At 43.4% G+C, this 12,999-nt stretch overlaps 1 protein-coding gene across 3 annotated transcripts in view; it reads left to right on the top strand.

The window, feature by feature from the left end:
* DOCK11 (dedicator of cytokinesis 11) overlaps positions 1 to 12,999 on the top strand; it is a 169,585-nt gene that overhangs the window by 39,310 nt on the left and 117,276 nt on the right. For all 3 annotated transcript variants that reach the window (XM_060270271.1, XM_060270269.1, XM_060270268.1), the window contains exons 9-14: positions 1,102 to 1,181; positions 1,552 to 1,635; positions 2,096 to 2,236; positions 4,195 to 4,395; positions 5,862 to 5,984; positions 6,125 to 6,207. In XM_060270271.1, coding sequence (XP_060126254.1) covers positions 1,102 to 1,181; positions 1,552 to 1,635; positions 2,096 to 2,236; positions 4,195 to 4,395; positions 5,862 to 5,984; positions 6,125 to 6,207 — 712 coding nt within the window. The remainder of the gene's footprint in view (positions 1 to 1,101; positions 1,182 to 1,551; positions 1,636 to 2,095; positions 2,237 to 4,194; positions 4,396 to 5,861; positions 5,985 to 6,124; positions 6,208 to 12,999) is intronic.

Here is a 12,999-nt window from a genome sequence, read left to right as displayed (position 1 = left end):
AGACCTGGTGGGCAGTGTGGCCCTCGGGCCCTCCCTGCCTGACACTTGTGATCACCAGAGGCCACACCCTTCACTGGCCCTGTTCCCTCCCCACAATAAATCTAAGTGCCCTATATACATTAAGGCAATCAACTCTTCATTCATGCCTTGTGTTGAGAAAGTAGAGGATTCATATTTTAAAATGGTACTGTTTCATTTTAAGCAGCTTCATGATGGCACAGGTACAAGCCCATAAGCGCTGTGCGCAACCAACTTTTGCTGCAGATGAGCAGAACAAGTTCCCCTGCCATCCCTCATTTCAGCTCAGGAGACAAGTCAGCTGCCTGTAATGAGAATGTGCTGGGAACATCTAAAGAGCACAAAAAATCATCTTTTGATGTATGACTATGCTCACCCAGTGCTGAATGTTTTGTTGTATCCTGACAAGGCAGGGGTTTCCATAGCTTCTAATTGGAGAGAATATGCTTAATGTGGCTGTGCTTCCTTCTGCGAGACTAGATGTGCCTCTGAGCTACGCCTGCGGCCCATGTCATCGGGGCCATCTCTCCCATTTCCCCTTTGTCAAGTGTTCCTCTGCTTGCCAAACCAGCTTCCATCAATTGTGTCAATTACCAATGTATAATACAAGCAATCAAGATAGGTATGCCATGTAATTATAGACTCTGCCAAAGAGCCTTGGATCTAAAGACACACAAACAAAAAAAAGGCCCTTAGAAGCCTGTCCTTGTAAAACAAAATTTAAAAGCTCCTTGTAAAAGATTGTAAAATGCATGCCCCCCCCTTCCTGCCTGGTTCTGCATTGCACAACCAGCTGTGCACTCTTTTCTGCACTCAAAACAACTCCTTGAGCAGAGATGAACACCGCTGACAGATGAGTGGAGGTGGTGTCACCATAACCTGAGCATTTTGTGTACAAGAGAGATTTCCTGGAACATGACCTCTCTTCTTGGATCAGAATCCCCTGGCTGGATTCCAATCGCCCCCGTCCAATTTCCCAGCGTTGTAATTGTGGCGGAGCCCCCATGGGAATGGCTGCACATGAGTGGGCTGGCCTGGCGCCTTTGCTGTCGCTTGCAACATCTGCTTTTCGTGACTTTACAGATGATGAGTTGAGCAGCCAAGGAAAGTCAGAGAACATCCTGGAGAGCTTGGAGAGGAGCATGCACCCAGAGCTGATGAAGGTAGTCTTGGCGCCTGCATTATCTGCAAATCACGGGGAAAGGGAGAAAGCAGGGGCAGGCAAGCTTTGCAACATCCCTGGCCCATAGCAGGAAAAAAGCATATGAAAATACACAAGGGTAGCAAAATGCCTCACAGCCAGCAGACATAAAAAGTCTTGTGGAATTAAATACAATATGTCGCTCTGAATTTCGCAGACCCAGGCAACTCCAATCACCTGCATGTTTTTCCCACCCAGAAAATGAAAAGCAACTCTGTTCTGTTTCTGTACTGTTCACCAAAAGCCACCTCTGGATGGTGACACTTTCTCTCCTGACAGAGACCCTGTCCTTCCTCTGACCTTTCTGCTGATGCATGTCTTTTCTGTTTCAGTATGGAAGGGAAACTGAGCAACTGAACAAGCTCAGCCGGCATGATGGGAGACAGAACCTCTTTTCCTTTGATCCAGAAGTTCAGGTAACCCCTTCAGCAGCTGTAACAGCACCTTGCAGGAGGCCCCGAGGTGTTTTGCTCAGTGGAAAACTGTACCTCCTGTCTGTCATGTGCCTTGAAAAGTCTTGAGTTCTTCTCCAGTGGGAGGAATTAAAATGTACCGTACTCCCAGGGATAGCTACCTTCCACCTGGCTTTCACATTCACAGAATTGCTGCCTTCACTTGTTTTAATTAAATCAATTTACAGTGCAATCCATTGCATGTTTACTTTGAAGGAAGTCATGCTGCTTCCTGAGGAACTTACTCCCTAGTGAGTTTGTACGTACTAGTCGTGATTAGGGATACAGGAGAAATTCACTCCTCATTTTGAGACAAACATGGGTAACTTCTCCAAACGCAGCCATCCTTCAGAAATTGCCCTTCTCCTAAATGGTTTGAGAAAGTTGTGAGCAAAATGCAAATACGATATTATTCTTTCCTTAGAGGTTAGATTTCTCTGGAATTGAACCAGACGTGAAACCTTTCGAGGAGAAATGCAGCCGCCGTTTCCTGGTGACCTGCCACGCCCTGACCTTCAACCTTCTTGCCCACCTGAGCAACAAATCCGAGGACCCGCCTACAAACGTACGCGTAGGCTGCCATCCTCCAGAGACCAAGTGCTTTTATACGTTGCCGGAGAACCTCCAGAAATTATCTGCTGAAGTCTTCCATGTAGCCAGCTATATTAATTTCAACCAGGGGTTGTTAAACTGTGGCCCTTACACATGGTGTCAGACTCCATCTCCCACCAGACCCAGACAGCATGGCTGACAGTCAGGAATGATGGGAGTTGTAGTTCAACAGCATGGGGAGGGCATCCGCTGGGTCATTCGATTAAGACAGGCAGTCCCTGCTCTTCAGTGTTGCAGCTCACAGGACAGGCTACGAAAATAGCTAGAATGTGTGTAACAATAGCAACAACCTACTAAACAATTCAAGAGATAACTAAAACCAGCAATTAAATTAATTTTGTTAATTTGCCAAAAAGATACAATTGGGAACCAAGCAAGAAGCATTTCAAAGCCAGAAGGTCCCGATTGTGGGCTTCTTATAATGAGCATCTGGTTGGCCCCTGAGAAAAAAGGAAGTTGGATGAATATGGGTCCTTAGCATGATCCAGCAGCCAGGCTCTTCTTGTGGTCTCATGAGAGAGGTCTTTTCCTGCTTTTTAAAAACAGGCAGGGGGAGTGATGTGGGGAGGCAATGTCTTGCTTGCCACCACTAATGCTATCCATTATCCCCACCTGCCATATTTGTACAACTCCCCCTTTTCAGGGAATTGGTATTTATTGGTGATGGAGAGGGTAGCACCTCTGCTGGGGGCTGCGTCCTTTTCCTTCTGGGGTAGGTTGGCCATCTTTGGTCCCCACCCTGCATGCAGCAATGGTCACAACCAGGGAACAACTTCAACTGGCTGGCTAAATCAGGTGAGGGGAGCTGATTGGTCTCCAACCCTCAATGAGTTAGGGACTTCCTTGCATGTGAAGGCAGGCTCTGGTGGATTGAATGGACAAGATCAATGGTGGGTCCAACAGTCAAGATGGTGGTTTCTGCTCATGCTGTAGAGGGAAATGAGGGGCAGATGGGGCTCGTCCACCTGGGAAGGGAGCCCATCTGGGAGACGGGAAACTCTGGTCCAACATAAATGTCTGCTGCCTTGTGGGATATCTTTGGGAAAAGAAAAGGCTAAGAAGTAAACCCTACACAAATCCAGAGTGGAGTCCTTGCAACGGTTGGATGGTGCCTTGTACACCTCCTTCCAGCTACTCCAGAGCCCAGCTGGTGCCAAAGGTATTGCCCTTCTTCCCTTTGGACCACATCAGCGAGACCATGAGGGGGGTCTTGTCATCTGGGCAGCCCAGAACCTCCATACACTCTGCCCAGGCTTCCACCCAGGGAGGTTACTTTGGTGCTGCTCATGCAGTGGTTTGACTTCAGCCCCAGAGGTGCATTCCATTGTCTCTTGAGGCAGACAGATGTCAAGAAAAATTATTGTGATGCTGTAGGGGAGTTTTAATGAGAGTTTAGCACCACCTAATTCAGCTCCCCCAATTCAGCTTTCTTCTCTCCCTTTGTCAAAGTGCTTGTTTGTTCTTGAGTTCCTTTCTCACTTTCATAGGAATCTGTGGTGGCCACCAACTTGGATGACTTTAAAAGAGGGCTGGACAAATTCACAGTCTAAGGCTGTGAATGGTTTCTTACATGGAGGGCTCTGCTCTGCTCTGCTCTGCTTTTGTGGTCTACTGAATCCTGAACATTGCAGGAGAGGGGAGTGGCACTTAGGTTCTGTTGCTGGTTTCCTACAGGTATCCCAGGTCACCACAGTGGGAGCAGGATGCTGGATGAGATGGGCCATTTGCCCATCTTATGCTCTTTCTTCCATTGCTCACCCCCCAACCTCTAAAGGCATCCAGAAAATAGCCTCAGTCCCTCAATTTAATTGACAACTTTGTGTAGGAGATGGCAGTTCTTTAGAAGTTGTGGATGCGTAAATAACGTAAATAAACATAAATAAATGTGGCCGTTTCCTTTCCAATATCCAGGTGGAGCCATTCTTTCTCAGCCTTGCCCTGTTTGATTTGAAAAGCTGTTGCAAGATTTCAGCTGATTTCCATGTGGACCTGAACCCCTTGGCTGTACGGGAGATGCTGCCCGATGCTCCTGCGCAAGACCCCAGGAACAACAGTGCTAATAGTCACTTTCTTCATGGAATACCTGAATCCTGCTTGCGCTATGTAAAGCAAGTAAGGAACTCATTGTTTTATGCATTAAAAAATTCCTTCCAGCAGCACCTTAAAGACCAACTAAGTTTTTTTATTTTGGTATGAGCTTTCCTGTGCATGCACACTTCTTCAGATACACTGAAGCAGAAGTCCCCAGGTGCTTATGTAGGGAAAGGGTGGGGGGGTATCACTCAGAAGGGTGGTGGAAATGGGTGATTGACTGACTGATAGCTGTTGACGATTGTGAACGACTGCAAATGGTCTTGCATGAAAAAGCAAGGGTTGGGATGGCTGAAGATCGCTTTATCATGTATAATGAGATAAGAATCCTATATCTCTGTTTAAACCAGGTCCCTCCATGGTTTTGAGCTTGGTGATAAGTTGCAATTCAGCAACTTCTCTTTCCAGTCTATTTCTGAAATTCTTTTGTAGTAAGACAGCTACTTTGAGATCTTGTATAGAATGTCCTGGGAGATTGAAGTGTTCTCCTACTGGTTTTTCTGTCTTGTGGTTCCTGATGTCAGATTTATGTCCATTTATCCTTTGGCGTAGGGTTTGGCCTGTTTGTCCAATATAGAGAGCTGAGGGGCACTGTTGGCATTTGATGGCATACACAATGTTAGAGGATGAGCAATTAAATAGTCCTGAGATGGTATTTGGATGTTGTTGGGGCCAGTAATGATGTTGTCCGGGTGTATGTGGCAGCAAAGTTGGCATCTGGGTTTATTGCAGGCTCTGGCACCAGTGTCCATGTTAAGTCTGGTGGTTGTATTATTGTGGGTGAGGAGTTGTTTAAGATTGGGTAGGCAATGAAAGGTCTGTAGGCAATGAAAGGTCTTCCTCCCAGACCTTTTTTATGCATGACGGTGGATGGATAAAAACAATCTGGCTAGATTGGCCTCCAGGAAGGAGGATGTGTGTTCATTCCTGGCTACTTTATGGAAGAAAAATTTGGTGTAACGCACAACCTGAATTGTTGTTGTCTGACTGAGTTGCCCCAGCCACTCTGGTCGGCTTCCAGCAAATTAAATCACAGTAAAAACTTCCCCAAAGAGGGCTATCTGCTTTCAGATGTCTTCTAAAAGTCAGATAGTTGATTACTTCCTTGACATTTGATGGGAGGGCCTTGCAAATTGCAGGCACCACCACCAAGAATTGAATACCACCATTGGCCACAATTCCCTGGTCAAATAGAGAGGTGTTGCTGTGTCTTTTCAGGCAGTCATATAAGCATCCTCCTTTTTTTCTGGTGGGCTTAATCAGTCCAACCTAATCGTCCCACTTCCTTTCTCCTTCCTCTTTGGGCACTGGGCTGCACCTCCCTGAAATACCTCACTCTACCTCCCAGCATAGGTATCTGTGCTCTATTGAATTGCCGGGTGACTCCTCCCCAACAGAGCAGATCTGCGCAGCCTGTTTTGTGCCTTTGTCCACAGAACTGTGTTGCTTCTAGGACCTCACACTCTGCTGCTTTTTTGTGTGTCAAGGGGGTCTTCTCTGTGACAAACCCACACCCAGAGATTTTCCTCGTTGCTCGGGTGGAGAAGGTGCTCCAAGGAAGCATCACACACTCTGTGGACCCCTACATCAAGACCTCTGATCCCACAAAGGTACGTTGAGCCACAACTAGGTGAAATAATAATGCTGTAGGACTCGGAAGATCTTCCATATTTTATTACCTTGGGCTTTTCAAGACATCATTTTTGTTTTGACTTAAATCCATGTCTCTGCCTTGTTCCTTGCCTTGCAGACTGCTCAGAAAGTCCACAAGATGGCAAAACTGGTGTGCAGCCGCCTTGGCCAATACAGGATGCCCTTTGCTTGGGCTGCCAGGTCAGTCTGTGTGTTCACCCGACTTTGCTGCCTCCAGTTTCTGCATTTTAGGGTTGGGAAACTCCAGGCCTGCAGAACAAATGCAGCCCTTGAGCCCTTCCTGCCTGGCTGTCCAAACACTCTCCCTAGTCTCACTTCACATCCTTCTCACTGGCTGGAATATCTCATTGGACTCTGATAATGCATCCTGCTTGCCTGGATGTAGAATGGAGAGGGGTGCTTGAGTGAATGTAGAAACGAGAATGCATATCCGTTGCTCTGGCCACTTTAGACTCCAGCCCTGCTAAACACAGACAGTTGCCCCAAAGGGAATGTGGCCTACGAAAGGTTGCTCGCCCTAGTGCATATCCTAGCAAGTGGAAAGGGCAGGGTTCAAGTAATGTTGTTGTGCCACAGAGAGGGTTTGCTGCAGAGGATTTGAAGGGCCTGGGCAGAGTTGGCTGAAACTGCAGCTGGGATTGCACCCATACTTCAGATCGGGGTGGGGAACCTCTGGCCTGCAAGCCAGACTTGGCCCACCAGGGGGTCCAAGTTGGTGCACAAGGCCTTTTCCCTAGAACCACACTTCCCTGTTCACCAGCTGACAGGATGCCATCAGATGGGTGGAGTTGATTATTGCGTTGGCAGTATGTGCATCTCTTCCCTTCAGGGAACAGGGGCGCACCTAGCTGAAATCCTTTTGTTTGGGAAGGGGTTTGCATCGGAATCCCCTGCTAAAATGAAGGGGGTGCGAGAAAACTTTGTTTCAGTAGCATCTTGCAATGTGCTTTGAAGCCCTGACGTCTGACCTTCTTTGAAGCACCTTGTGCCTGATGTTATTGTGACACCAAGTTATTGACAGGCAGGCGGCTCCACCCACCTGTCAAATTTGGCCCATGAAGTCGATCCTGACAAAGATCTGGCTCATGGAGCCAAAATGGTTCTCCACCTCTTCCTCAAACCGTGTTGCACCAGATGTTTGGTTCTGGGAGCATCTCTTCTCCCTACCCAAGAATTCTCCTAATAACGTTCTTTCTGCCAGATGTCTGCTTCCTCGGGCAGCACCTAGTATCACCTGCTGGGTTGGGTCAACTCTGGGTCTAGAATAAGGCCAAAGGAAGATATTTCCATATCCTCTGTTCAGTGTTTTTAAAGGAGTCTTCTAGAAGACTCCCAGGCAGAATGCTTCCTGCTCAAGTCCCAATCAGTTGGACTTCCTCCTGAAAGGCTCTGCCTGGTGCTCCCTTGACACTCTTTCTTCTTCTTCTTGGGCACACAGTCAGCTTCATCTCTGCCACAGTTCTTACAGCAGTTGTTTGTAAAAGATGCTGCATATTGAATACCTGCAAGTCTTATAATTTAATTGCAATTTGATCTTTTAGTCTGAAAAAAGAAAAGAATTGGGGGCAGGCAGTGAGCACACCTGACTGATTAATAGTGAAGTCTGGAAAAAATGCCAGGTTGAGAGCTGTAATGACAAACTGACACCCTCCATATACTTGGACGCATTGATTTCCATAGGGCATTTAAATTTCTGTGGCCAAATAAGGTACCTCTCTTCCCAGAGGGCAGTGTGTTGTTGTTGCTACTTTTTCCCAGACCGGAACTCAAGGCAGCTTACACAAATTAATAAAACACACTAATAAAACACTAAACACATATAAAATATAATAATTAAAAAGTAATCATAACAGTATTAAAAGCATCTATTTAAAAACTGATAATGAAAACAACACAGCACTCTTAAAATGATGCAGCAGCTAAAAAAGCCAATGCAATTCTGGGCTGCATCAATAGGAGTATAGCGTCTAGAATTCAGGGGTCAGCAAACTTTTTCAGCAGGGGGCCGGTCCACTGTCCCTCAGACCTTGTGGGGGGCCGGACTATCTGTCAGGAATGCTTTGATGGTGTTTCCTGCTTGGCAGGGGGTTGGACTGGATGGCCCTTGTGGTCTCTTCCAACTCTATGATTCTATGATTCTATATTTTGGGGAAAAAATATGAACGAATTCCTATGCCCCACAAATAACTCAGAGATGCATTTTAAATAAAAGGACACATTCGACTCATGTAAAAACATGCTGATTCCCAGACTGTCCGCGGGCCGGATTTAGAAGGCGATTGGGCCGCATCCGGCCCCCGGGCCTTAGTTTGGAGACCCTGGTCTAGATCAAGGGAAGTAATAGTACCACTGTATTCTGCTCTAGTCAGACCTCACCTGGGGTACTGTGTCCAGTTCTGGGCACCACAGTTCAAGAAGGATACTGACAAGCTGGAACGTGTCCAGAGGAGGGCAACCAAAATGGTCAAAGGCCTGGAAACAATGCCTTATGAGGAATAGCTTAGGGAGCTGGGTATGTTTAGCCTGGAGAAGAGAAGGTTAAGGGGTGATATGATAGCCATGTTCAAATATATAAAAGGATGTCATATAGAGGAGGGTGAAAGGTTGTTTTCTGCTGCTCCAGAGAAGCGGACACAGAGCAATGGATTAAAACTACAAGAAAGAAGATTTCACCTAAACATTAGGAAGAACTTCCTGACAGTAAGAGCTGTTCAACAGTGGAATTTGCTGCCAAGAAGTGTGGTGGAGTCTCCTTCTTTGGAGGTCTTTAAGCAGAGGCTTGACAGGCATATGTCAAGAATGCTTTGTTTTTTTTTTTCCCCAAAAATTTTATTCATTTTAACCATAACACAACAAAACAACAGAATAACAACACAACAATACAATACACAAAAAAAGAAAGAAAAAGAAAAAATACACCAAACTTTCTAAACCCTTGTTCTAATCTAGTTACTTCGACTTCCTCTACTCCCTGCTCGCTGCGACTCACTGTCAATCACAGATAGCAATTCTACCTCATTATCCATTTCCAAAATTACTACATCTCGCTCCTCATTTCTATTAATCTATAATTACGTACATCATCTTATCTATTCACTTTACGTTCATCCTACGCTACAATTCCTATTAACATTCAAAATCCTTGTCTTTTTAATCAGTCCAAATACTATATTTCCTCAAATAGGCTTTGAAACTTGACCATTCTTCTTCTGTCGCTTTCTCCCCCTGGTCACGGAGTCTTCCGGTCAAATCAGCCAGTTCCATATAGTCCAACATTTTCATTTGCCAATCTTCCACTGAAGGTATATCCTGAGTCTTCCACTTCTGTGCTATCAACATTCTCGCTGCTGTTGTGGCATACAAGAAAATAGTAACCTCTTTCTTTGGTATCTCCTCCCCCACAATCCCCAACAAAAAGGCCTCTGGTTTTTTAATAAACGTGTTTTTAAACACTTTCTTTAGTTCATTATAAATCTTATCCCAGAAGTCTTTTACCTTGGGGCAAATCCACCACATATGATAAAAAGTTCCTTCTTTTTCTTTACATTTCCAACATTTGTTATCATGTGTGTGGTACATTTTTGCTAACTTAACTGGGGTCAGATACCATCTATACATCATCTTCAACATATTTTCTTTTAGGGCATTGCATGCTGTAAATTTTATAGACTTTTTCCACATTTTTTCCCAATCCCGTATCATTATGTTATGCCCAACATCCTTAGCCCATTCTATCATTACCGATTTTGTTTGTTCATCCTTTGTTTGCCACTCCAGCAATAGATTATACATCTTAGATAAATTCTTGGTTTTTGAATTTAGTAACAATATTTCCAACTTGGATTCTTCTTTTTGGAAACCTACCTTTTGATCCATTTTAAACACTTCATTAATTTGGTGATATTGTAACCAATCAGACAACACATCTTTCAACTGGTCATATGGTTTAAGTTTATATTGGTTTCCTTCCTGTACTAAAATATCCTTATATTTTGGCCACCTGGCTTCCATATTACGCCTTTTAAAGGCTTTAGCCTCCAGTGGTGAGACCCACCTGGGTGTTTTGCTCTCTAACAGATCTTTATACCTCAACCATACATTTAACAAAGATTTCCTAATTATGTGGGTTTTGAAACCTTTATACACCTTTGCTTTATCATACCATAAATATGCATGCCATCCATAAACATTGTCAAAACCTTCCAAGTCTAATACATCAGTATTTTCTAGCAAGAACCATTCCTTCATCCAGCATAAAGCCGCAGCTTCAAAATATAATTTCAAATCTGGCAGGGAGAAACCCCCCCTTTCTTTAGTGTCTGTTAAAATCTTAAACTTGATCCTGGGTTTTTTCCCTTGCCAGATAAACTTCGATAATATCTTTTGCCATTCTTTGAAGCATTTTGTCTTGTCAATTATAGGTAAGACTTGGAATAAAAATAGCATCCTTGGCAATACATTCATCTTAATAACTGATATTCTACCTAACAATGACAATTTTAAACTAGACCATGTTTCCAAATCCCTTTTTATCTCGTTCCACATCTTCTCATAATTATCTTTGTACAAACTCAAATTTTTTGCTGTCATATTTACCCCCAGGTACTTCACCTTTTTTACAAACATCAGGCCTGTGGCCTCTTGTATCTTATTTTTTTCCTCTGGCGTCAAATTTTTCTCTAAAACCTTCGTTTTGGTCTTATTCAACTTAAACCCCGCAACATGTCCAAACTCCTGAATTATTTCCAGCGCTTTAACTACGCTGGTTTCTGGTTCCTCTAAAGTTAGCACTAAATCATCCGCGAAGGCTTTTAATTTATATTGCTTTGACCCCACCACCACTCCTCTGATCTCTTCTTCCCTTCTAATCATGTTCAGCAAAACCTCCAAGACCGTTATAAATAACAGTAGGGAGAGCGGGCACCCTTGTCTGGTTCCTTTCTCAATTCTAATTTCATCAGCCACCACATTGTTGACTATAATTTTCGCTTTTTGTTCATAATATAATGCATTAAGGCCATTCATAAAGTTTGAACCCGCTCCCATACTTTCCATGTTTTTCTTCATAAAATCCCAAGAAATATTATCAAAGGCCTTCTCTGCGTCTATAAACATCAGGATCGCTTGTGTATTCTTCTTGGCCTGTAAAAACTCTAGTATATCTACAATATTCCGTATATTATCCTTCATGTGCCTTGTTGGTAAAAAACCAGCTTGGTCATGATGTATCAAGTCCTTGAGGATTTTTTTCAGTCTTGATGCCATAATACTCGCAAAGATTTTATAATCCACGTTTAATAGGGATATGGGGCGGTAATTCTTTACTTGGGTTCTATCTGCCCCATCTTTCGGCAACAATGTGATGAATGCATCTTTCCACGACTCCGGTGCCCGATCCCCCTCCAATATTTTATTGCATACTTCCATTAATGGCTGTATTAGCCAGTCCTTTAAAGTCTTATAATATTTTGCAGTCAGTCCATCTGGTCCTGGTGCTTTGCCCAGTTGCATTTGATTGATTGCTGTTTCAATTTCATTTCTTGTTATCTTGCTATTAAGTAGGGTTTTATTCTGAGATGAGATTTTTTGTAATCCATGTTTGGCCACAAATTGATCCAGTTCTCCTAAGTCTTCTTTATCTTTCTTATATAATTCTTTATAATATTTCTGAAAGCATTTTCTAATTTCTGCAGGGTTCTCTATCGTCTTTTCCTCCTGTATTATCTTGCTTATTGTACTTTGCTTTTGCCTCTTTTTCATTTGCCATGCCAGCAATTTTCCACATTTATTGGCTGATTCGAAGGTTCTTTGCCTCATCATCTTTACCTTCCACTCTATTTCCAAATTTATTAATTGAGAATATTGTATTTGTAAGGCCTTTATTTCTTTTTGTATCTGTTGATTTTTTGGATTGGCTCTTAATTTCTTCTCCTCTTCTTTTAGCCTAATTAGGATGCTCTCTTTCTTTGCTTCTTGAATTTTCCTTTTTATTGTATTTTGTTGAATTAGAAAGCCTCTCATCACCGCCTTGCTGGCATCCCATATGACCCTACTTTCCGTTTCGTTGTTTAAATTTAGTTCAAAATAGTCTTTTAGGGTCTTCTGGGCTTTTTGCACTATCTGTTCATTCCTTAATAAGGCGTCATTCATTCTCCATCTAAACGAACCCTGCAGAAATAATTTCAATTCCAATAAAACTGCATTATGATCAGAGAACGTCTTTGGGCAGATTTCCACCTTTGTTATTTTGGGAGACAGATCTCTTGTAGACCAGATATAATCCAGTCTGGAACCTGTTTGATGCACATCTGAGAAAAACGTAAACTCTTTTTCTAATGGGTTTTTCAACCTCCATGTATCTATCATATCAAAATTGTCTACCATCTCAAAAAAGGTCTTAGGGAGTCTGCCTTCATTTGTTAGTTTTTGTCTTTGTGACCTGTCCATCAACGTAGATACAACTCCATTAAAATCTCCCGTCAAAATTATTTTGTAATCCAAATAGTCCAGCAATCTATCATGCAGCTTTTGGAAGAATTCAGATTTAGCATCATTTGGGGCATAAATTCCAAGTATTAAAATTTTTTCGCCTTGCGCTTTAACTTCCACCGCAACGTATCTTCCTTCATCATCTTTAAATGTCAGCTTGGCTTCCCATTTGTCCTTAACATAGATCACAACTCCTCTTTTCTTGACTCTGTCCGATGATATAAATTCGTTGCCCAAATTTTTGTTTTGCAATATTTTTCTGTGAGATCTTGTCACATGCGTCTCCTGTAGACATATCACATCTAAATTCTGTTTTCGTAACACGTGATAAATCTGATTTCTTTTCACCTTTGAATTAAAGCCGTGAACATTCCATGTAAGTATTCTCAGCGCCATCTTGGCTGCTTAGTTTGCAAATAGTGCAAATGGTGCTGCTCCTGGTCCAGCTCCTCCCAGCAGATTCGGATCGAAGAGGGGTGGTGG

The sequence above is a fragment of the Zootoca vivipara genome, chromosome Z (assembly GCF_963506605.1).
Source record: "Zootoca vivipara chromosome Z, rZooViv1.1, whole genome shotgun sequence".
Taxonomy (NCBI): domain Eukaryota; kingdom Metazoa; phylum Chordata; class Lepidosauria; order Squamata; family Lacertidae; genus Zootoca; species Zootoca vivipara.
The sequence above is the reverse complement of the archived record's forward strand: the minus strand, read 5'-3'. Positions and strand labels throughout refer to the sequence as shown.